Below are 23,652 nucleotides of genomic sequence, written 5' to 3'. Positions count from 1 at the left end.
GTGTCAAAGGGTGTTTTGCTTGGTGGTACAGGGCATTTGTCCCCATTGAGCTCCAATGCGTTTCAGGAATGTTAAAAAAAAAAAGAAAGAAAGAAAGAATGTGAAGACCATTTAAAGGGCAAGCCGTCAGCAGCTGTGCCATCTTCCCCTTCAGCTGCTGGCACGTGTCATCTGCTGACATCACCTAGAACGAACCCAGCATCAGGGCATTTAAATTTTAAAGCACACTTGCCACAGCTGTTTCCACAACACTCTGTAGTCCCACTTAGAGCTGCTCCATGCTGTCCTTCTGAGTCCTCTCTAACCAGCTTTGTTACTGATTTTTTTAAAGGTTTTATTCCTCTAAATAATAATATTCCTCCGAGTTTTCCTGTGATTTTCACCCATCCCCCAATGGGTTCATTAGTTGCCAAGCTTCTTCTCCCAACAATCAGCAGCCTGGTCTTCCTCCCGACCATCAGCATTGCAGCCAAGCGAAGATTCCACATGGAAGCTATGGTTTATTTCTTCACTATGTTCTTTGTTGCGGTAAGAATTCCTTCTGTTTGTTTCATTGGCAATGTCCTATTTTACCCCTTTTCTGCAGTCTCCATTGGGAAACAAACATACGAGTGGGCTGAAAGATTTAAAAACAAACAAACAGGAATCTTATGAAATACTAATGGGAATCTTATGAAAACACCATACACTGGGAGGGAACATAACGTATTGCGTATCTGAAAAATATCCACTATTGGATGCATTTCCCACTGTGTATTGCCCTGAGTATCCTGAATGAGATTCTTCAGTTTATGGTAACACAGAGCAGTGATCATAGGGAAATATATTTGAATCCTTTATCGTAACGGCACATTTAGGGTGTGGTAGTGTCTGTCAGTTTGTCCGTTACAGTTAGTAAGTGGCCATCCTGTATTTTGGTTTTAAACTGTATTTAAAGTAAGCTGATGTTTTGTAATTTTAGACAAAAGCATGCGGTGGAATTATTGATTTTACAGTAGCTGAATTATGGTGTAAATTAACGCTGGAAAAGGGGGGGATTTATGGAGTAGCAGAGGAAAGATTGAGGGAAATGCCACAGAGTTATCAAGAAAGATTATTATTAACCTTCCATCTGGCAGAACAGTCTTGAAATTGTACCAGCTTAGACTGAAAACCTATTTGCCCTCCCTTCCCATGATAATAATGGGGGTAAGAAAGCTATTTTGTTCACATGAGCACACAGAAATAATGAATTCACTTGCTCTAGTCATGCAGGTGAGTAGGACTTTGCACAACTGTTCACTCTATTATTATATACACACACTGCTTCACTATACAAAATAGCATTCGCATCATCGACATAGTTACCTTTAAGAGACCATGGGGATGAGCATGGTATAAGAACCTGAACAGAACTGGATTTCTTCCACCATGCCCAATAACTGAACTAATATAATATTTAGCCTTTTTAATCATAGATTTCAAAGCGCTTTATAATGGCAAGTAAGAATCGTTACGCCCATGTTACAGATGTAGGGAAACGCAGGCACAGGAAGGTTAAGTGACATACCCAGCATCATCAAAGTACATCGGTGGCAGAGCTGGGAGTAGCACACATGTCTCCAGATGCACAATCCAATGCTCCATCCGCAGGACCACGCTCATCCCTCACTATAAAGGCCAGCCTTGTTAACAGGGGGAAAAAATCCTACTAGCATCTAAAAACCTACCAGACTGGCTAATAAAACTATACCAGGCCACGTAAACACATTCGGCACCATTTTAGGACCTATTACAACTCCCACTGAAGCCAATAGAAAACTTGCCAAGGACTTCAATAGGAGGTGGATTGGGCCCATAGAGAATAATCTGAAGATGCAAAATATTAAAGTGTAAGAAAAGGGAGACAGCTGCCAGGGCTGTCAGAGTATGTCAGGACAAGCAATGCAGTGTTGCAGCTGCTGCTGCATTGTATAGTCCCACTCGGACTCCCCCACAGGAAATTCTTCAGACCAGTGAAAGCATCTGTCCATCTTAGACAAGTGCTTCTACTTCAGCCAGAAATGCTCTCTCCAGCTCTCTCCTCCCCATCTCCAGCCTTCTCAAAGCCCAGCACCAAGCAGGGGGGGAAGTTATCTCAATGGCAAAAGCTGTCATAGAAAAGAGAACGGGCTGAAGAACTTGCAGCAATTCTCACCGTAAACGATATTGGGATCCCCAGAGAGAAACGCCAGCAAGCATGGTTTAAGGTCTATTTGTTGCCAAATGGGTAAGAAACCAAATCAGGAGAGGGGACCTAGTGGAGTCTAGTTGTCAGAGGAAGAAACTAGAGCTAGGCAAATACTTACGACAAAAGAATTCCCACAAATATGCCTTTGATTTTTCCAGTGAATTTCCTTTGCCTGTGCTCATCAATTGTGTATGAAAACATTTTGCAAATATTGTAGCGAATGAGTTTACGGGCAGGAATGTCCACTGAACCAGTGAATTTTAAGGGAATGCTGCAGAGGTTGAAACTCACCCTTATACGGCGAAACAGCACAAAGTGTAAATCCCATTTAGGCTCAGTTGTGGGCTGATCCCTGCCTGTGGAAGAATTTCACCCAGAAAACCCATTTTGAATTCATTCACACCGGAAACATGATCCCGAGAGTTAGGGAAAGGAAGCTCACCATGTAATCTGTGTCTCCATTCAAAACACCTTGATCATCAATCACAGATTCCGGCAATGAGCTGTTCACAGATCAGCTGCAGACCAAGACTTTCAGCAAACGATTTTTCACAATGAATTCATTAGCGAAAAGGATGCTTGTCTACAGGCAACTCGCAAACAGGAATAAAGGCAACATTTCTTGAATCAGTTATTGAATTAATCACCCAGCTGTAATCAGGACTCCTGGGTTCTGGTCCTGACTGGACCGCTGACTTACTGTATGTCTACTTTGTAATCAGAGATGTGACTGCAACACGTGTAGACATTTGATCTGGGCTGTTCAAGCCTGCCCAAGACCCTGGCTATGTATCTGAGCAGCTAGCCTACGCTGCTGCGGCTTCATTACTATTGTTATTCGAGTTAGCTAGTTCAGGTATGTCTACACATACTGCAGCCACACCTCTAGTTGCAGTGTCAGACATACCCTTAAGGTTGATCCAGTACCTATTGAAATCAAAGGGATCTCCTTTTTTCTTCAGCGGGCTTTCAATCAAGACTTTATGGCTTGATAAGGAGCAAAGATACAATGGAAACTAACGAATTTAATGGTCATGTTTTCATTTGTAACGTGCCTTTGTATTATCCTTTTTAATAGATTTACCATGCATGTGATGGACCTGGTTTGTCAGTGCTGTGTTTCATGCGATATGATATCCTGGAGTATTTCAGCATCTACGGGACGGCTTTGTCCATTTGGGTATCACTGATGGGTAAGCAAGAGTCTTTATCGGTTCTTAACATGTTGCAATATTTGTGGGTTGGTGTCTTAGGTACAGGACTTGTTGGTGTCTGTGTCACACTGGTTAGTGTGCTTCAGTCATGAGAGAGATGCTGTCTCCTCTGACCCCCGACTATCAGACCCAACTTTGAGATGTTCCCTTACGAAACCCAACCCAAGCTGTGGATTCCTATGATTTGAATTGTGCTAGGGCCTCAGGCCTATTATCACAGGTCAGAGTCCCATTGTGCTAGGTGCTGTACAAACTCCGAACAAATAGACAGTACCTGTCCTAAAGAGTGGCTGGAAAAGCTCTGGATCTGGAGACAAGCACTGATTCTTGACAGGTCTGTTTAGGTATTTGTACCACACTCCTTGCCCTGGAAGCCAAGAAGCCCACAGATGGATGTCCACCACCATTATCAACTCCTAAGCACATCTTTTTATGCCAGGGCTCATTTCTTCAAACTCTGGCAAACACACATAAGCAAATCAAAACTAATTTCTTCTAACAAATAAATCCCCCTGGTTTGTCAGGGGCTGATTTTGGCTGTGAGGAAATATCAGAGCGTGTTGGGAAATGGAAAAAATACCTCGTTACCCTTTTTTATTTAAAATCTATGGGTTTTGAGCGTTTTCATTTTTTCCTTTTCCCCCCATGTTTCCCATTTCCCTGCTTTATTTTTCCTTTTTCCATAAAGGGAAAAGAAAGGGCAAAAAAAAAAAAAAAGAACAAAAAATGAAGAAAAACAAAAGACAAAATTTTCCCTCTCCGATACTGTCCACACATAATTTGAAAAAACTTTTTCACAAGAATTTCTGATTTTGGCAAAAAGGCCAGTTTTCAACAAAAACATGTTTCATTCAAAAAATTCCAACCAGCTCTAGAATATATACTCTCTACCTTGATTCACATGAACGATTGACAAATCACTCAACTCTACCAACCTTCCCAATGCTCAAGTGAGAGTTTACACAGTCACATTCCCAACGTGCCTTGAGACCATTTTATCCCCACCTCTCTGGTCTCTTTTGATGGAAGGATGACTTGGCCAATCCCTGCTTTCCATGGCCTTTCAAGGCCAGGGAATCCAGAGCTTATGCAGCATTTACACAGAAGAGGGGGACAGGAGGTACTTCACCCCACAACAAGGAACATGATAAACCTTCTGTATGTTAAAATGAGTGTGGGAAAAGTTAATCATAAATATAGTTGAGCTCAACAACAGTTGGAGTATCAAGGGAAGGGTTCAGTTGGTTCCTAGTCTATCCATCATGTTTGAACTCTCCATAGTGATGACTTTAAAAAAATAGGCAAATAAGATTCCAGGGCCACTCTCCACTAGACTATAGCAATTTGAAGGTAAGTGAGATTTAATCTATATATCTTGGCTGGTTGCAGCTAGGTTGAACTTGATTGTTTTATTATTGAATTTTACAAAAAAATCAGAACTAAGAGGTTTAAACTATTGACCAGCAGGGAAACAAATTAAAATGCGGACATTTATCCCTGTAAAAATGTGATCCAAGGACATAGAAGGTGTGGTGACTGAAATGCGGGATAGCTTTTCACCGTGTTGCTTGTAAAGATTGAACACACATGTGCGTACGTCCAGACCCTTGGGCATGTTTCCTGGAATGCAAATCCAGGACAGCCATAACACAGCTGGGTAAGCTGGAAACGCATGGAGCCCACTGGGAGCCATAACTTTTAATCAGTTATTACCTGATTCTGTGCTAAACAAAAGCCTCTAATAATTTATTTGCATTGGCGACTTCAAGGTTCCAAACTTCAAGCAGGTGTCTGTGCAGCTTACGCTGCATCCAGAGCTAGTTAGCAGGATTCAGATCTTAGGGTGGACAGGGCCAGAATAGTCCTATAGGATCACATGTAGAAGATGGTGCAAAGTCGTTAGGGCGGAGGGCTCAAAGGGAAGAGAATAAGGAGGAAGCTAGAGATCCTACCACGGCTGAACCACTGGCTCAATTGTCTCAAGTGCCTTGGCGTGTCCGCCTGGAAAACTGAATATTACGTCGTTCCCCAGGATCTCCTGGGAAAGTGAAATCAACCACCACCCCCTGAAACCTCTAGAGTTTGGTTGGCACTTGCAAAGTCAACTAGGGGAATTTAGCGACACAAGGCCCACTGAAATTAATGGGAGCAGTGTGGCTAAATTCACCATCATCTTTGGAAATCTTAATCTTTCAAAAGTGTCTAAGTCAGGCAGGGCCAAACTGTGGCTCGTGAGCCGCATTCAGTTAAAGTCCGGCTCGCGGAGCTCCCCCTCCACACACCCCCATTCTCTGCCTACCGGGCGGGGGGGGGGGGGGGGGGGGGGCTCGGGGCTTCTGCCCTGCATGGAGGGGTGTCTAATCGCTTTAGCCCCGCAGGTGGCCATCGGGGCAGAAGCCCCAGGCCCCGGCAGGTGCCACCCCCTGGGGCTGGTTGTGCATGTCTTGTGGCTCTTGAACTTCTGAAGATTATTGTATGTGTCTCGGAGGGTCAGTAAATTTGGCCACTCTAATTGATTTAGAAGCCTAATTTCCATTTTCAAAAGGGACTGAATCCCTTAAGAGCCTAAATCCCTTTGACTTTCAATGAGACGCAGGCTCTTGAGTGCCTGCATCACTTATGAAAATGGAACTTAGGATCCTATATCTCTGAGACATTTGAAAAGTTTTACCCTTCGTCTCTTTCTGCAAAGGTGCCTTGGAAAGCCCCCCACACGAGACCTCTGAGCCATGTGAGCGCTTGTCTGCCCAGCCGTGGGTCTGAAATAATCGTGCAGTTTATATTCCCTACAGATAACACAGCAAGGCCTGTCTCACGCTAGGGTACTAAAGAACTAGATGGGCCCAAGTTCTGCCTAAACTATTAACAAGATTTCTGCAGTTGGATCTCCTCATAGCACTTTACTGGGAAGAAATTATCGTCGTGGCTAATATTGTTAGTGGGTCTGTGTTTGTACAGCACCTTGCACAATAAGGTCCTAGCTTATGACTCAGGCCCCTAGGCAGCACAGTAATACAAATAATTAATAATAATCACAATTATGTCATGCCACCATGTGTGACAATGGGAAATATTCCCTTTGTGCCACTGCCCAGTACAATACAATGCAGTCTTGTGCCGTTCCAAACCTTAATTGTTTTGACAGACAAGCAGAAAATGTCAGAGGCCAGCTTCCTACTGCTTCTCTCGGTCTGTAATTGATGACTTGGGGGAAGGAGGTAGCCAGCTACACAGTGCTAACTGATCCGATCCTGGGCAGTTTGTCAGCTGGGAAAGCCGCCACGTGAAATATTATAAAGCATTGAGTGGGCCATCAGACTGGATGAATATTCCTAGCCCTGTTTGTTCTGCGTGCAGAGAGGGCCAGGTGCTTTAGAACTAGCTGGTCTTAGATCGCTCCATTTTACAGTTGTTCTTAAAAACCTCCGATGGAAGCGATTCTACCACCTCCTTTGAAAGCCTGTTCCAGAGCTTAACTACCCTTGAAGTTAGATAGTTTTTCCTACTATCTAACCTAAATCCCCCCTGCTGCAAATTAAGCCCATTACTTCTCGTCCTACCTTCAACGGACGTGGAGAACAATTGATCACCATCCTCTTGGACAGCAGTTGGTGTCCCCTGTGTAAGATACATTTAGGAATCTCAGTATGTCCCCATTGCACCAAAATGTGCACCAAAGCCCTGTCTGCAGCTAGAATCTCACTCTCTGTGCAAAAGCTTCGCAGTGTCTCCTGCAGGTGTTCTGCTAACCTCCCCTTAACCCCTGCTTGCCTGGAGGCAAGTAGCTCTGGTGATCTCAGTGCTCTTCGATGCTATCTTAGATGCGGCACTGTAGGTGATTCTCTCACCTCTGACTAAAGCCGGCCTCAGTTGAGAAGGAAGGAAGGAAATGAACTGCTGAGTAGAACATTTTCATGAGACATTCAATTACCTTTTTTTTCCCCCTCAGAGAGCCTGGGAGTCAGGAGATCTGGGATCTACTCCCAACTCTGGCAGAGATTTCCTGCCCATCCTTGGGCAAGCCACTTTGCCGCTCTATACTTCACTTTCCCCATGCACTGTATAATAATACCAACCTAATAGAGATGTGGTGGGGTTAGGGTCAAATTCTCAGGGCTTCCGTCAGCCATGTTTAGCCCAAAGTGAACCCTTGGATGGAAGGTGCTGTTGAAACACCAAGTATCTGGAGGAAAATCAAAGCAATGGAAGATTAGATGCTCTGATCCTCACTTTGGTTTGTGCCTTGCAGCTCTGGCAGAGTTCGATGAGCCTAAAAGATCGACTTTTGTGATGTTCGGCGTGCTCACTATAGCCGTGAGGATTTACCATGACCGATGGGGATATGGCGTCTACTCGGGACCAATCGGGACGGCCGTCCTTGTGATAACCGTGAAATGGGTAAGCTGGCTACTTTACATGGGCTAAAAGTCACTTCTGGACAGAGAGCTGCCGAGTTCTATCCACCACATCAGTCCCACATAAGCCCTGAGTTCTGCTTGTACCCACCTCTCAGGCTACCATCAAAGAACAGATTGGGAATTTCCCAGTAAAGCTTTCAAGCTACAGAGAAGACACTGCAGGGGGAATAATTTTCTTTTCTAAACCAAAGTCTGCTGTGCATTATGACACTGGGGCTGGATTCAGAAGGGAAATGGAGTTATTCTAGGAGACGAATAAATAACTTTTCTTGTTCAATGAAAACGGAAAGCGGACAAGTAGCAAAAAGCTTTTGTGATAATTGCCAGATTTGAGTGGTCTGAGCCACTCTAGCGGATCTCATGTTCTTATGTTTCTAGTCATCAAGAATATATTCATGGAGTTTTTACAATAACCAGGAGGTCGTGTGGTCTGGTGAATTGCCCTGAAATCAATGGAAGATTTGCATAAAAACAGGTGGTACCGCAGAGCCATAATTCTGGTTGAACAAACACAGGCCTGATTCTGTTTTAAGGCTACACCACGTGGTTTCCAACTTCTGGGGGTAACTAGAAAACAGTGGGCTTCCAAAGGGCATATCATGCCGCAAAACATAGGTTGCCACAGGTCAGATTTATTAGAGAGAGTGTCAGAATTATTAGATATCAGAGGGGTAGCCGTGTTAGTCTGGATCTGTAAAAGCAGCAAAGAGTCCTGTGGCACCTTATAGACTAACAGACGTATTGGAGCATGAGCTTTCGTGGGTGAATACCCATTTCGTCGGATGCAGAGTTATTAGAGAGAGAGAGTGAGTGTGTGTGAGTAAAGTTGATAGAACATAGATTGTGTAAGCATCAAGCATCATGGGAAATTCAGTGAGCCAGGTCCCAAGTTAATAATGTCACTAACCTTCACCTAAAACCCTGCAGAGAGCTAATACGCCTTTATTAGTATTTATTGTATTACTGTAGAGCCCCTAGAAGCCACAACAAAGATCAGAGTCGCATTGTACTAGGTACTGTACAATGCAAACACATAGTCCCTGGCCCAAAGACTTACAGTTAGACATGCAGCAGCCAGCCCCATTTTGCAGATGGGAATTGAAGCACAGAGAGGACTAAGTAACTGGCCCAAGGTCATACAGGGAGTCTGTGACAGAGATGGGAATTGAACCTAGATCTCCTGAATCCCAGTCCACTGCCTTAAACACAAGACCAGCCTCCTGCCCAACCCAGAGAAATCTCATGGCTCACCCATCCCCAGCGTACTGTTCTCCATGCACATTTTAGAGGCCTCACACCCCAACCCTGAAAAACCAACATACCTTCGAGATAAAGATGGCCCTTCACCCAGACTGCCTCATTCCCCATGGTCCTGTGAAAACTTCAAACCAAACACGTCTCTCTTACAGGTGCCATGTTGGATATTCTTCATCATTCTCTTTTCATGGGTCTTTCACTGCCTGGCAGGTGTGTCAGCAGACTCCATATGTCCACGTTCAATCTTCATGGCGGGAAGCTATTCAATGAATTGGCCACCATGAAGATGGGACATGGACATATGGAGTCCGTTGACCCACCTGCCCGGCAGTGAAAGACCCATGAAAAGAGAATGATGAAGAATATCCTGGCATTAGAATAATATATGGCACTCCTCTGGGCAGTTGCATACGAGGATGGGATGCCTGCTTCTCAGTTATCCTGTTCACTTTCTAAAGCCCAAATTATAGTCAGTGCCTCTGGCAGAAATCTCCAGGGCACTGGGGACCTCTCAGCTCCAAAGAGCTGGCTTTAAAATCCTGTTTTCGATCACAAATGAATACGTGGATTGGTGTTTTAATCAGAGGACATTTTTGTCCACTATCCGGCATAGTCTCTGCTCAAGTGAACCTCTGGTCTGGTCCCAGGCATTAAGAGCTTTAGGATCAAAGAGAGTAACCCACCAGCCAGTCACGATCAGAAGCTTTGCTTGGTTTGCTTTTTACTTGCATGGGATCTTTCAGAAGCTGAACGATGACACTGAACGTGGGCTGAAAGGGCTTCACATGCTTTCTGTTCCCTTCCAGCTGCAGAAGATGAAAGAGAAGAGAGGCCTCTACCCAGACAAGAGCGTCTACACGCAACAGATAGGCCCAGGCTTCTGCTTTGGGGCGTTAGCACTCATGCTGAGATTCTTTTTTGAGGTACCTGTTTGCACAATAAATTACGGTGATAATGACAGGGTGTGAAGGATATTCCCAGGGTAAGAGGATCTCTGGCTCAAATACAGCCCAGGCCAGAATTCATCTAAAATTATTGCCTAGTCAGCGGGTCTTAGCTTAGTCCAGGTGCCAGCGGACAGGTGTCTTTTTCACATATAAAAACCACTGCCAGAGGCTCACCTGAGCAGACACTGTGCTGAGTGGTGGTTTAGGTGCCTACATCCCTGTTTTGGCTCCCTGCGATCCCCAAGACTCCCGCCAAACCCTGTACGCCCCCAAACTCACTCGGCACCTAAGTGTCAGGTGAAAGGTCCCTTGGTGCCCATGTTACTGCCTCTGAATGTGTGTGTGGCTGCCTCACCCTAAGCGTCTGGAGACCTATCTCCCGCCTAAGCCCCAGAGCAACTCACGAACCAGGGGAAGCTGGGTATTCATCTGCCTTAATCGTGTGTGGGGCCCGATCCAGTAGACATACGCAGAGGCCACGTAATGGATTGGGCCCCATACGAAACCCTGCTGAAGGAGGAAGGGGTGGGGCCACTACCCAGCAGTTAGAGTGCTCACCTGGACTGTCAGAGACCCAGGTTCAATTCCCTTCCTTGTCGGTATCTCCCATTGGCTAGCTTAGGCAGCTCCCCACCTGGCGCGTTGGCTTTTGTGGATTGCATTCTAAGGCCCCTATCTTCCCCATGCATTTTATTGGCTCCTAGGTGCCTCACTCAGGCTTTGTGGATCGCAGTGCTGTTTTCTAAGCATCTAAAAGGTGGGCTCTGCGACACTGCGTATTGCAACGCCTAAATCCCTTCATGGATCCAACCCTTCGTGCCCTAACTCACTGCACCACCACGCCCGGGGAAGCTCTGCTAGAGGTGCTAACAAAACTATTTAAACTGACGGCTTCTCACTGTGGGCATGCCACCCTCTCACGCAGCTCCCCACGGGAATGCCTTCAACCCAGTGCATTGAACAGCTTTGAAAGGAGAAAAACTGGTCTATCAATAGAGCCCTGCAAATCTGAAGATATCCGCTTTATAGCCACGGATATCCATGGACTATGTTTGCAGATTGCAGATCGGATGTGGATACAAATTTTGTATCTGCGCAGGCCTCTATCTATTAATTGTAACCAGAGTTGGGCAAAGAATTGACAGCGAATAATTTAGTTGATAAAGATTTTTTGCCTCTTTTTCCAGTTGTCTGTGGACAGCTCACAATTTTCTCCGGTGGGGGGGGCCTCTTGAAAATCTGGCCATGTGTGATTGAGCCAAAGGTCAAAACACATCAGTGTCAGAGTGAGGAACAGAACCCAGGAGTTCTGATGAAGGGCCTGATCCATTGTCCACTGAACTCAGTGGAAGGACGCTGATTGACTCCAATGGGCATTGGATTGGGCCCTAAATCTTCTGTTGTAACCAGTAGACTATACTCTTTTCCTGTATAGAAGGCCCCACGTCACCAATGTCCATGAAGGAAAGGGAGAGGAATAAGATAACACTCTTGACACAGCCTCTAGCTGAGCCTGTGTTCAGCTGTTGTGTTACTGCCATTTTGTGCATTGGGAGCAAATCGATACGACTTCACAGGGATGCCAGAGGATTATTTTTCAAAGCTTTAAGTAATTGCAACTTCTAGCAGAACGTAAAAGTGTCACTTAGCACAAATTCCCCTCCCCCCCATCCACAATCTCCTCCTTCCTTCTGCTTGAGCTTCTCCTAAGCACTGTAATGAAACACTTCATTCAAGAGCAGGGAAATGTGCAAATCTGCCGGCGTTAAATCCACTTTACTTTTCCACCATTGCCCGTTTAAGGCTGGAAGCCCTTTTTCAACACTGAAGGGAGGCAGAGGTCTCAGGATCTCATTCCTGGGGTGGTGGGCGTGGCCAGTGTTGCCCAGATGGCCTGTAACATGGTGAAAGAAGAGGGGACGGGTAGGCCGTGTACACAGAGCATTTCTCAGTGATGCTCCTCGAAGGGCGAGATTTTCCAAAGAGCTCGGTGCTCTCGTTGAGGCACCTGAATAAAGGTCCCATTTTCAAAAGTCCTCTGCATTCATCCTGGCCAAAATAGAAGCCAATCTCTTTTGGAAACTTGGTCTTGTTACGGAGGCAAACCACACTGGGTCAGGTAGTTGTGAGCCTATTTGGACACAGCTCCTTTGTGGGAGACCACGAGTAGCAAATATGTTCACACCATAAGGGTGAAATTACACCAGAAACCAGCCTCATGAGGGCATATTCCATGTCTGTGGGGATTGGCCAATACTGGGTCTAAGTTCAGGCATACCAAAGCAGTTGAAGGTGGCTGTGCCATCTTAGGTGAGAGGTACTGCAATTTCTGGCCGTTAGGATGATTCAAAAGGCGTTGATAGTGAGTTGCTAGATGCTATCCCATGGTCTCTTAATCTCAGAGCCTCAAGCCATACTGGTATCTCTGTGACACTGCACACGGCACATCTCCAGAGCTTCCCACACAGGAGGCTCAAGCAGCAACAGCCAGCCAGAGCTCAGCAAAACGTGCCACAAACAGTCCACCTCTCTTTTGTTTTCCCTTTCTGTGAGCATCCATGTGACTGGCCTTTACTAGCATGAGTGGCCCTCAGAGTGCAACCTTTCAGCATGCACATCCAAGCATCAGCAGAGAGCTAAATGTAGTACAGTGGCAGAGAACTCATTTTAAATCTGGTTCCTGCAGCAGGCATTCACACCAGAAATCTGCTGATGGGTCTGATCCAAAGTCCACTGAAGTCAATGGAAAGACTGCTGCTGACTTCAATGGGTTTTGGATCAGGCCCTATAAGAGCATTGCTCATCCAGTCAGGGAACAGAAATAACACCATGTGATTTATTTGACCAATCGCAACTAAGCAGCACAGCTTGAATTTCAAATAGCAAAGCACTGAGTGAAGGAAAAAAGGCTGAATGGGGTCCCAGGGCAGAGAACCATGGGATTAAATCTGTCCTGGGTGTTTACGAAATATACTAAAATTTCAGAGATGTGAAAATCTTGAACCCAGAGAGGACCCAAATCCTCCAGCAGTGGAAACTCTCACTGACGGTCTCTTTGGTTGCAGGAGTGGGATTACACCTATGTGCATAGCTTCTACCATTGTGCCTTGGCCATGTCCTTTGTCCTGTTGCTGCCCAAGGTGAACAAGAAGGCAGGGAATGCAGGAAACCCCGCCAAACTGGACTGCTCCACTCTCTGCTGCTGCGTGTGATAAGATTCTCCCCCTGCCTGGAGACTGGGGCGTCTGTATCTCAACATGCACCTGTTCACCACCTTGAAGGACCGTATGAAAGTTATGCAGCACTCGCTCTTTATTCCAGTCGGGATCGTGACCAGAAACAAGCTGCCAGCTGTGAAACTTTTTTTCCTACGGTGGAAAAGAATTCCACTGCCACCCCCCCCACACCAAAATGCAGGTTGTTATAAATTTTTAATTTGCTGATGAACAAAACTGGTCCTATTCAACCTGAAAGGCCTTGTCTCTTGGCCATCATTCATACCAGAGGCTTCCATGTGCCCATGTAGCCAGCTGATAACTTTCTCCGTAACTGTGTGTATATTCCCCAAAGAGAAACTTTTGTCTACCTTAGAGAAGTCCTGGCTGGCAAGTGATCCTGTCCATTGGCTACTGAGTAAATCCAGCAGGTCTTTGCCTCCCCCAGAGAGTTCGGTGGGCCACATCTCCCTATGGGGCATCACATTTCGTTTGCCTTTGGAAATGAGCGTTAATGTTGCACTTTGCACACTTGCAAGTGTGAGTTTGCTAAGCCTGAGTGGGTTTTTGCTTTTTGTAACACTGAAATAACAGAGCCTGTATTTTTGCTAGAAATTTACTATTTTATTTACAGCTTGTCTTAACATTATATGTTTAACATGTTGATTTTGTAAGTCTGGCCCAACTGAACCTTTAACACTGTGATTTGGGTACAGAGCAGATACCAGAGTTGAGGGTCACACCACTACCCTAGCCTTAATGTCATGATTAGATGTTTAGAGAGAGCCACGAATGTACAGGGCACCTTACACAGAGAGAGGAGACAGGATCCCTGACAAACACAGGAGAAGACAACTGTGCAGAAGGGGTGAGGGGAAGGTTTGTGAGGAATTGACTGAAGAGGAATGTGAAGGACGAGAGAGGACAAAGAGAGACTGTCCCAGATGTAAAGAGCAGCATGACTATTGGCCCAAAGGCCAGGGCCCTGAATGACCAAGGAGGCCGGCTGAAATCTGAGGCTACATACACCTTAGATGGGAGAGGATCTGAATCCAGCCTGCTGCTCTGAAGGTCCTGCGGAGGCACTGGCAGGGTTCCGGGGAGGGGCATGGGTAGCGTAGCTTGGAACTCTGATGCACAGAGCCTCCAGGTCTTTGTTCTCCCGTCGACTCTCTCAGCTGGTGCCTGGAGCTCTTGCAAATACTGAGCAAACCCCCGATGCTCTGGCTTCGCTCAGACTCACTCCTCACTCAGCCAAACTGCTCGGCAAAGTCAATGGCAGTTTTGCCCGAGCGAATGAGAAGCTGAAGGATTTGGCCCCCGGCTACATCCTCTCCTCTGCCAAATCCACTCCGCCTCAGAGTGAGCGGCAACACTGGGCACTTTGTGCTTGCGAACCTGTTTGGCTCACACATCCACCAGGTGCGCTTGCACAGAAGCTCATTAGTATGTAAACTACATGGAAAATTAGAGGCACAGAAAGAAGCTCCTGGAAGGGCGGGGAAGAGCTGTAACCCTATAACATCCCATCGAATAGACTATTTACTCTAGCAGAAGTGTATGATTAATTTAGACTGTCTGGGAGAAAAGCCAAGACTATATGTCATGGACAATTAGAGTAGTATTGATATACAGTGATGTCCATTGAAGGCCTGCCTTAAGCCTGGGTGCCTTGGGAACAGAACTCCATGGGGGTCATTCATCAGAGCAGCCTCCTGCTTGCAGGGCGACAACCAAAAATGAATGAGCTTCCAATAAAAACACAAATAAATGAAAAAGCACAACGGGCCCAGCCGCCACTGAGAGACTGGTGCTGCCAGGGTACCACCAATGCTGCTGTTGCCTCCAGGTACACACAGACATCCCATAGTCTTGTGCCTACAGCAAGGGTCACATGCAGGGCTAGATTTCCCAGCTTATCACTCAATCAGACACCTATACAAGTGGTTTTCCAAAGAGATGAGCATGGTGGGTCCCCTGGTTGCCCCATGCTGTATAGCCTCTGGGTAGCAGACATGCCCACCAGGCATTCACATTTTGTCCCTTGCAAGCATGGTTTTTGAAGTGATCCTTCCCCATCTAGAGGTTGCTCGGAGTGCCCATTAGATGGCTCAGATGTCTTCGTTAGAGCACATGGAGGTCTTAAGGTTATTCGGGGGAGAGGAGGGCTCTTACCCGCAGCATGCGATAAGCATTCCTGCCTAGCGTCCGAAGGAGCATTCTGCAAAGGAGCACTGCCCAGCCCTTAGAAATCTGTGTCAAATGCAATCTTCAATAGCCAATGAACAAACAGAAGACCGCACCCAAACAGAATACATTTCCCATGCATGAGGGACCACAGCCTCCTGCTTAGGAAATGGATGATCTTGTGGCTACGCTGCTGGATTGGAAAGCAGGTGCTCTGCCACCGGCAAGTCACTCGGTCTCTCTCTGGCTCAGCTCCTCATCTGTAGAAGTGGGACAATAAGACTTCCCAACCCCCGTTCAGATACTAAAGTTATTGGGGTCTATACAAGTACCTGCATCAATCATCTAATCTTAACTCTAGGTTTTAAACGAGCACACATTTTTAAAGGACGCCCGACAGCCAAACGTACCGTACAATCCAATACCAACTCAAAGCTACCTGGGACAATTGGCCTTCAGCTTGCATCACTCCACCCAACCCCCAGCTGTCTCTTTACTCACCTGCTGCACCTGGTCCTAACCGTAGATTGTGAGCTCCCCGAAGCACAGATTGCCATTGTTTTGGCCCCTAGCACAAAGAGGCCCTGAACCCTGACTGGGGCCCTAGATGCTTCTGCAATATGAACAATCAGCGTCACCATAAGCATGAGCTCTGGGTAGAGCATCAGCTGTAGTTTAATTTGCTGGATTTATGAGCATGCTGCAGAAAAAGAATTTCAACGTAACCATTTGCCTGCATTTAACTTGCCCGTTCTGCCATTGTTTTTTTAAGGAGGGTGGGGAGGAAAACCTGTTATGGAAGGCTTTAAAAAAATGTATTTGTAGCACAAGGAAGTGGACTAGTTCCTACAGAATTAAAGTTTTCTACTAAACGTGTATTATGGACCCATTGGGACCAAACAGCATGTGCCTTCTACAGACCTCCATTTTCAAAAGCCACTAGTGATTTTCGGGATTTTTTTGAGACACTTTAAATAAATCTGATTTTCCGGAGGCGGGTGCTCTGTATTTTCTGTACATCAGGCCCCTTTACACTGTCTCAAGTTAGGCCCCCAAAATCACTAGTCCCTTTCAAAAAAATTTAGGCCACATTTTTTAGGGAAAAAAAACACATATTACTGAGTCTATCAACTGGAGCCAATGAAACAGTTCCAAATACAGACACTTATCACTTAAATACAGACACAGTACTCTTCTTAAGGTAGCCCTGAGGGGCTACCACTAAAATTGGGCTGCCCTCTGCTAGGCACTCTATATACATACAGTAAGAGACGGCCAATTACTTGGACAGAATGTGCGCAAAGCACTCTAATGTCCTTACTAAGAGTTGTTACATAAATGCAATGTATTATGATTACTGAATGCGAGGAAACAAATGGATCCATAAAGGCATGGGAGTCAGACATGCTTTCAAAATATGTTAGGCGTTTCAAACAAACAAACAAACAAGTAGTTTGGCAAACTCAGGGCAAAGAAGCGAAAGCACGGCTAAGTCAATTAAAGCTGCATGAGCCGACCAAGCTGCTGCTCACACCTGCCCTGTAGTTAGGTGTTATATAAAAAAAAGTTTACCGGTCTATTTATAGTAATAAAATACCAGGCAAGGGACATTTTCCCCCTTGTGCTGATGCAACAGGGATCTGCACTGACTGTGCAAACCTCCAAAAAAAGAGAAAAAGCACTTACCCTGGCAACTGCTGTAATATATGGCAAGGGGGTCTCTGGAATAGCAACTGCCTCCTTAAAAGGGACACAAAAGAGCAGAAGGATGTAAAAAACCTGACCCTTTATTCAGAACGATTAGGAGATAAATATTTAAAGAAGTTAAAGGAGCTCAGGGGGAGATTTTCAAAGGACACAAAGGACAGATAAGGAGTCCAGCTTCCATTGAAAATCGCTGGGAGCCTCGAGTGAGACTTTCAATGGCACCAAGGTGACTTAGGAGCACAGTGAAAGTCAAGGGCACCAGTGCTCCTAAATCACTTTGTTGCATCTGAAAATCCCACCTCCCATTCATGCCTTTGAAAAGCTTCATACACACATGCAAGCTCGGTGCAGCGGCATCAAAGGGGGCTGGACTAACCCTATGCCAGTTTAAAACACAAAGGAGGCAGAAGAATTATCGAGGGTGGCACCGTGGAGAGAATCAGCCGGGAACAATGAGCAGAAAGGGAAATTTACATTGAACATCCGGGGACATGTCCCAGCAGGGAGCTCTCAAAGAGAGTGGGATATTTCACCCCAGGGAAGGAGCAGATGCCCCACTGCTCGGGACATTGCAAACCACTCTGCACAAACTACTCTTTAATTCCATCTCTATCTGTTCCACCCACCCTCCGTGCTGCTGTTGCTAAAGGGGGACAGTGTGGGACCTTCTTGGCCTTAAAAGCAGCCCTCTACGTTGGCAGGACGGCGTGGGGGAAGCTGGCTCTGCTGCTGCCCAGGCTGTCCCTGTTCTACCGATGCACAGCGGACTTTGGCAAACGAAACAAAACAAAAAACCATGGCAAAACATCCAGATGTCAGGGGCCTGAAGTCTGGGGCCCCAATGAGAAAACTCTGCTGCCCGTCTTCGGAACACATAGCAGGAGCGTCCCTGGGGATCTGAACGGCTACAGCAGGGCCTGGGGGGAGGGTGCCTCAGCCAGTTTAAGCACAAGCAGGGACATTTTCAAAAGAGGCCACTAATTCTGCATGTCTCCAGTTTTGGATGCCCAACTGGAGACATCCTGGGCCTGATTTTAATGGGTGCCTATCCTGGTTAAAGCCAGTGGGAGCTCAGCACCTCCAAAAATCAGTCTCAAGGTTGGACAGCCAAAAACCAAGGCAGCCGGAAACAGAGGCCGCTGTAGAAAATACGGCCGCTGAGCTTTAAAACTAGGAGGGAGATTTTCAAAGGCACAAATGGCAGCGAGGTGGCCCTGTCTGCTTCCTGGGGACAGCAAGGTGCTCACCGGCCATTTCAGCCACTGAGGATCTCCCCCAATGTCTCTGGGAGCTTCCCACCCCGCCCCGGCCCACACAAGCAGCTGCTTTCTGCAATCGTCACCCAGCCAAATTCTGGTCTTGGTTATGCCAGTGCAACTCTACTGACGGCAGTGGAATTGCCCCAAGGTAGCCGAGAGAGCAGAATACGACCCCACTGATGTCAAGGAGATGTGCCCATGCCAGGGCAGAGCTGGGAATGTAGGACTCAGCCATAAAGGCTTGATCCCAATCTCCCTGAAATCAAGGCAAAACTCCCACTGGTTTAAATGGGGCAGGATCAGGCCCCACATACGTGACGTTGCTGACATGCAGGACAATACCCATAGTGCCATCCCCTACCACGGGTGCCAATATTTCCTATAAACAGATAACAGAACAAAGCAAACCTGCTCCCCTCTTTACCAAGCAAAAGTCAGGCTTTCTAATGAGAGGCACAACAGCCGAATTCTGTATCTCGGAGGCAGGATATCCCATGCAATACAAATGCAGAGAAATATTATAAACATTTACAGCAACGTAGACAAAACAGTCTCTTGTAACCTTTTAGCGCGGTGGAGAGTTTTGCCTGTAACAGTTCTTGAGCCTCTGCCAAAAATTCTTGCTGTTTTCATAAGAGTAGGTGTTTTTGTCTAAGGTGCAGTCTGAGTGCTGTGACCTTTGTCATGTCTGCTACTGAAATTTCCTGCCTCTCTGTTATTCTCCTCTTCGGTAAGACGATATGAAACCCAAAACTTTTATTGCCCCTTTTAAAGCGTCTTTATAGCTCCCCGTCTACTTCATATAGTGTCTTATTCTCCAACACTGGGATATTACTTATGGGATCTGTGCTTGACGCTGCAAAAGGCATTTGGGTTTCACAGCCCAAACTGCTTGGGCTTTTTAAGGGAGGGAGCGGATAAGAAAAAAGAAATGAGATGGGAGAGATTCTGCGTTTTAATTTAATAGGGATTCTGCGTCTGTGTACAGGGCACAGGCACCATGTGCGGCTGATACAGGGCAAGATTCTGCAAGCTTTACTCATGCGGAGTTAGCTTCTCATTCATGCAGACATGTACTACTCCGTATCTGGATGGGGTGCAGAGCCCGGCCGGGGATAAATAAGGTGGGGGGGAGCGGCACCGCCCTGTCTTTTAAATTGTGCAATACCCTCAGCCTGGTTCGGCGGAGTGATGGTTTTAAAGGGTTCCCCTTTTCTCTTTTCCTATTTGCCCTTATCCGATGCGCAGCATGCCGCTATCACGCCTCTCGGCTACTGCTCAGGTGCGCGGAGGCACTACAGCTCGTGCATAATGCCACAACTTCTCTGCTGAGGGGTGCTTCCGGCAGGGAGCGTCTTTCCCTGTTGTCGGCACTGCAGTAGGGTTTAGGAGCCCTAGTCCCAGACCAGGACCCCACCATGCGAGGCGCTGGACAAACACAGACCCCCCCACACACACCTGACAACCAGAACAAACAAAGATGGCCACCTGCCCCACAGAATTTACAATCCAATCGAGGCTCCACGGTCTCCACTGGCTTCTGCTTCCTTCCCAGCCATTGGTGTTCAACTTACACAGCTCTAGGGGCTGGAGCAGCTACACGACCCACGTCCCCACACTGAGGGCAGGTGGAGTCTGGAACAGACTGAGCTTCAGGAATGTGTAGGCTTCATTGCTCAGGAGGTGGCTTTGCGTCTGGCCACCTCTGCTGACAGGTGAGAAGAGGCTACGGCCCTGTTCCCCCTGTGTCCTCTGCGCCTCCCTTTTGGAGAGGTTTGGCACCCTGTCAATCTCTACACTCTCCTGAGCACAGGTGTGCAAGGCGAAGAAACCACCTCCCCTGCCAGGCACTTGAGCAGGGACTGAGCACAATCCAACTCTGTACAGCTTGGGTCCTGGCTCCTCAGGCCACGCAGAGGAGTTAGAGACACCCGCCCACAGAATTAAATGGGACGGGCTCGTGACAGGGCACACGCTGTTCTACAACTCGTCACCACCACTGCCCCCCCCCCTCAAAGAGACTGGATTCATTGACCTTCTGGGGGCACCGCAAAGCATTTTGCCCAAGGAGCTATCGAGAGGGATGCAAGTTCATTTCCTGCATGGGGAGGCAGAGTTGGAGTCTCCGAGGCAGTTTTTAAAGGGCTTTGTATTCATTAGTGAATGCGGTTTCAGTCACACACTCGGAGCAGGAAACGCCCAGAACTCAGTTCAGCTGCGACGGAGACAGAACCTGAGAGATCCCTTAGAACCAACCCTCCCAGCTGAGAGCGTCAGCTCAGCTCATACTATGGCCAGAGAAGAACGTGTTCGGTGTTATTTTTATCCGGCACAGTAGGTAGACATGGTGCTTTACAGCTTGAAAAGTACATAGTACGGTCAATAATGCTTAGCATTTCCAGGGCACCCTCCATCCTCCCATGCCTCATGCCACCCCTGTGACGGGACTATGTATTAGCTCCATTTTACAGAGTAACGGGCCCAGCACAATGGGGCTCTGGCCCCTAGGGGCTGCGGCGATACAAATAATAACGCGTTGCACTTGCGCAGCACTGGTTCGTGGTGGATCTCAAAGCCCTTCACAAACTTCTGTCCACGTCATTAGCCACATTCTAAGGAGAGGGAAACTGATACACAGAGATGGAGAGGGACTGGCCCCACGCTTCAGATGAAGTCAGTGTCCGAGTGTGGATTGGAAGCCAGGAGTTCCTGGCCCCCAGACCTTTATGCAGAGCACGAGACCCCACCCTTCCCAGGCGATCAAAAGAAGTCTCTGTCCTGAAGAGTTTATACTCTAAGAGCCTGAGCCTGCTAGGTGCTGGCCATTCTCAACATCCCCTTCAAATCCGTGCTCAGCACCTGGCAGGATCCAACCTAATGGCCCAGGTACAGCACAGCCAAAGAGCAGCTGGCAGGCATTGTGGAACAAAAGGGCTCTTCGAAATGCTCTGAAGCTGGAGAGGGAGAGCGTTTGGCAGAGAGGGACGGGGAGACTGCTCCAAGCACACCGGCTAGGCACCAGGAAAGAGAAGATTCCGGTCGGGAGTGGGAGAAGGCGACCGAGAGGCACTCGGGGGTAGAGATGTGGACAGCAGTTGGGAAGTGGGAGGGAAGGAGGGCTCAGCGGGGGCTGTGGAGCTTCAGAATCACGCTGGGGAAGTGGGAAGGTCCTGAAGACAGCAAACCCCCTGGCCAGACTCCAGCTCCCGCCCTAGTTCAATTATTAGCCCTTCCTCCGTTATGTAAAATGGGTTCTCACTGCAAATGCTCTGGGGTCACTGAGGCCACAAACTCAGGGGTGAGAGGTTTCATTTGGAAGAGCAGTGAGGACCTGATCCCGCTCCCAGCGGGCAATGGGAGTGAGATCGCCCATCCCCCCACCAGTTATGTGGGTGCGTGAAGCAGGACTAGCCAGGTGAAGACATATAATCTCGGTCTCTGCTGCCAGATATATTGGGCACTCAATAAAATGTCTTATTAGCATGTGGGCTTTGAAAGATTGGCTTGGTTTTTTCCACACATCGTTCCCCACCCCTCTCTCTCTGTGCAGCAGACACCCCGCCAAATCCACTGCGTTATTTCACAGACAGCAGGGTCTATTTTTTCCTAACTTTTTTTTTTTTTGTATCCTCCAAACCACGGCATCCTCCAAGGTCCATCACTCTGAGCAGTGACATACAAGCTCGTTATGAACAGTGACAGAACAACCCAAGGTTATGCACCAAACAGGACACTTGAGGAAAGGTTGCTCTCTCCGGTGCGAGGCTAGAGAAATCCTGCTTTTAATTCCCTCAAAATTAAAGCGTGAATGTGAGTCCTCAAGGAACTGAGCGACTGAGAGAAGCAGAGACAGCCAGGACACCGTGAGAAGCACCACACGAGGGGCTCGCTCAGACCTCTGTCAGTACACTCCAATCCTGACACGTGGCCTTCCCTTCCAGGCCCCGGCCTCTGAGCTTCAGAAATCCATCACACAATCTGGCACCATTACAACATGGAAAGAACAAGGAATGAGATGAGACCACCAACCAAAGCTCACTTTCATGGGTAACCTGAGGGATCTGAACCTGTGTCTACAGAGGTGAAAGGGTTTTCTTATCTGTGTGATTAGCCCCTAGAGGCCCCAAATGGGATCAGGACCCCTTTGCACCAGGCACTGGACAAATGCACTGTAAGACACAGTCCCCACCTCTGAGAGTTTAGAGTCTAAAGAGACAAGACAGACCAAAGGGGGAAGAGGAAACAGAAGCACAGAGAAACCAAATGATTTGCCCAAGGTCACCCAGCAGATCAGTGGCAGAGCCAGGAATAGTCCTCTGGGCTCCTGATTCCCAGGCCTGTGCACTATGCACTACACCTCACCACCTGCCCCACAAATCACTGAAAACCATATATAATGGTGCCTGATTGTGCATTCCTGGTTCACCCGAGAGTCTTAGTGGCTTCAGTGGGAATTTTGGGTGCATCCAGCATGCAGGACTGGATTCACTATCTATGGTGCAGCGATACAGAAATAATAAAAGCTTTCAAATAGACGGTTTTAAATATAAGAATAAAAAGTCCCACTATCTGTAAAACTACATGGGGCAGCGTAGAGGATGGATTTAGAACAGATGTTACTACATTGTTCTGAAAAGTGATACCAAGCCAGTATTAATATGCTAGTCTATAATGCTTCCAGATTTAGCTATACTGACATCCAGATAGGATTGAGTCTGATTTTGACATAAGGTTTTTTTAAAAAACACATGCAACAAGCAGTAAAATTAAGAGGAAGCACAAAATGTGATGCAGGAGGCACATACCCCCTAGCAGTCGGCTCCCTGTCCAAATGTTTATTGCCCTCTTGATATTGATCTAGATGAGATTACCAATTTCCCACAATTTGGGAGCATGTGTGTAGCGCCCTGGAGTTCGATTGAGAATTAGATATTGCGGCATACAGGTAGGCTGGTAATCTAATATCCAAAACATTCTATACATTCTGCAAGATGGGATCATCTTTACCTGTCGGTAGCAATTCCCAGTAGCCCTTTAAATTTAATGTTGCATGAGTCGGATCGACTACAGAATTGGATATGATAATTCACTTACCAAGTTCTCCGATGCTTCTAATTTTGTTATTGAACTGTGTAAACTGCCCGTAAGTCTCAGTGACTGAGCCATTTACATCTAGTACCGTTTTTGAGCCAGATCCTCAAAAATGGTACTAGATGGACCATGGGCCCTGCCAGTCCCC

General features: G+C 47.0%; 1 protein-coding gene across 1 annotated transcript; it reads left to right on the top strand.

Annotated features, from left to right (window-relative positions):
- Positions 1-252: 252 nt before the first annotated feature.
- Positions 253-13,934, top strand: MYMK (myomaker, myoblast fusion factor). Its single transcript, XM_024212333.2, has 5 exons — positions 253-528; positions 3,288-3,402; positions 7,673-7,821; positions 9,905-10,021; positions 13,111-13,934. Exons 1-5 carry the CDS (start codon positions 394-396, stop codon positions 13,255-13,257), a joined length of 663 nt encoding a protein of 220 aa, XP_024068101.1. The 5' UTR covers positions 253-393; the 3' UTR covers positions 13,258-13,934.
- Positions 13,935-23,652: the final 9,718 nt, after the last annotated feature.

The sequence above is a fragment of the Terrapene carolina genome, unplaced genomic scaffold (assembly GCF_002925995.2).
Source record: "Terrapene carolina triunguis isolate 2854851 unplaced genomic scaffold, T_m_triunguis-2.0 Scaffold238, whole genome shotgun sequence".
Classification (NCBI taxonomy): domain Eukaryota; kingdom Metazoa; phylum Chordata; order Testudines; family Emydidae; genus Terrapene; species Terrapene triunguis.
The sequence above is the reverse complement of the archived record's forward strand: the minus strand, read 5'-3'. Positions and strand labels throughout refer to the sequence as shown.

Excerpts from the sequence above, each read along its gene's own strand:
- MYMK (XM_024212333.2), top strand. The coding sequence starts at position 394 with ATGGGTTCATTAGTTGCCAAGCTTCTTCTCCCAACAATCAGCAGCCTG. Across the intron at positions 3,403-7,672 it reads CATTTGGGTATCACTGATGG|CTCTGGCAGAGTTCGATGAG; the intron begins GTAAGCAAGAGT and ends TGTGCCTTGCAG. Across the intron at positions 10,022-13,110 it reads TGCTGAGATTCTTTTTTGAG|GAGTGGGATTACACCTATGT; the intron begins GTACCTGTTTGC and ends CTTTGGTTGCAG.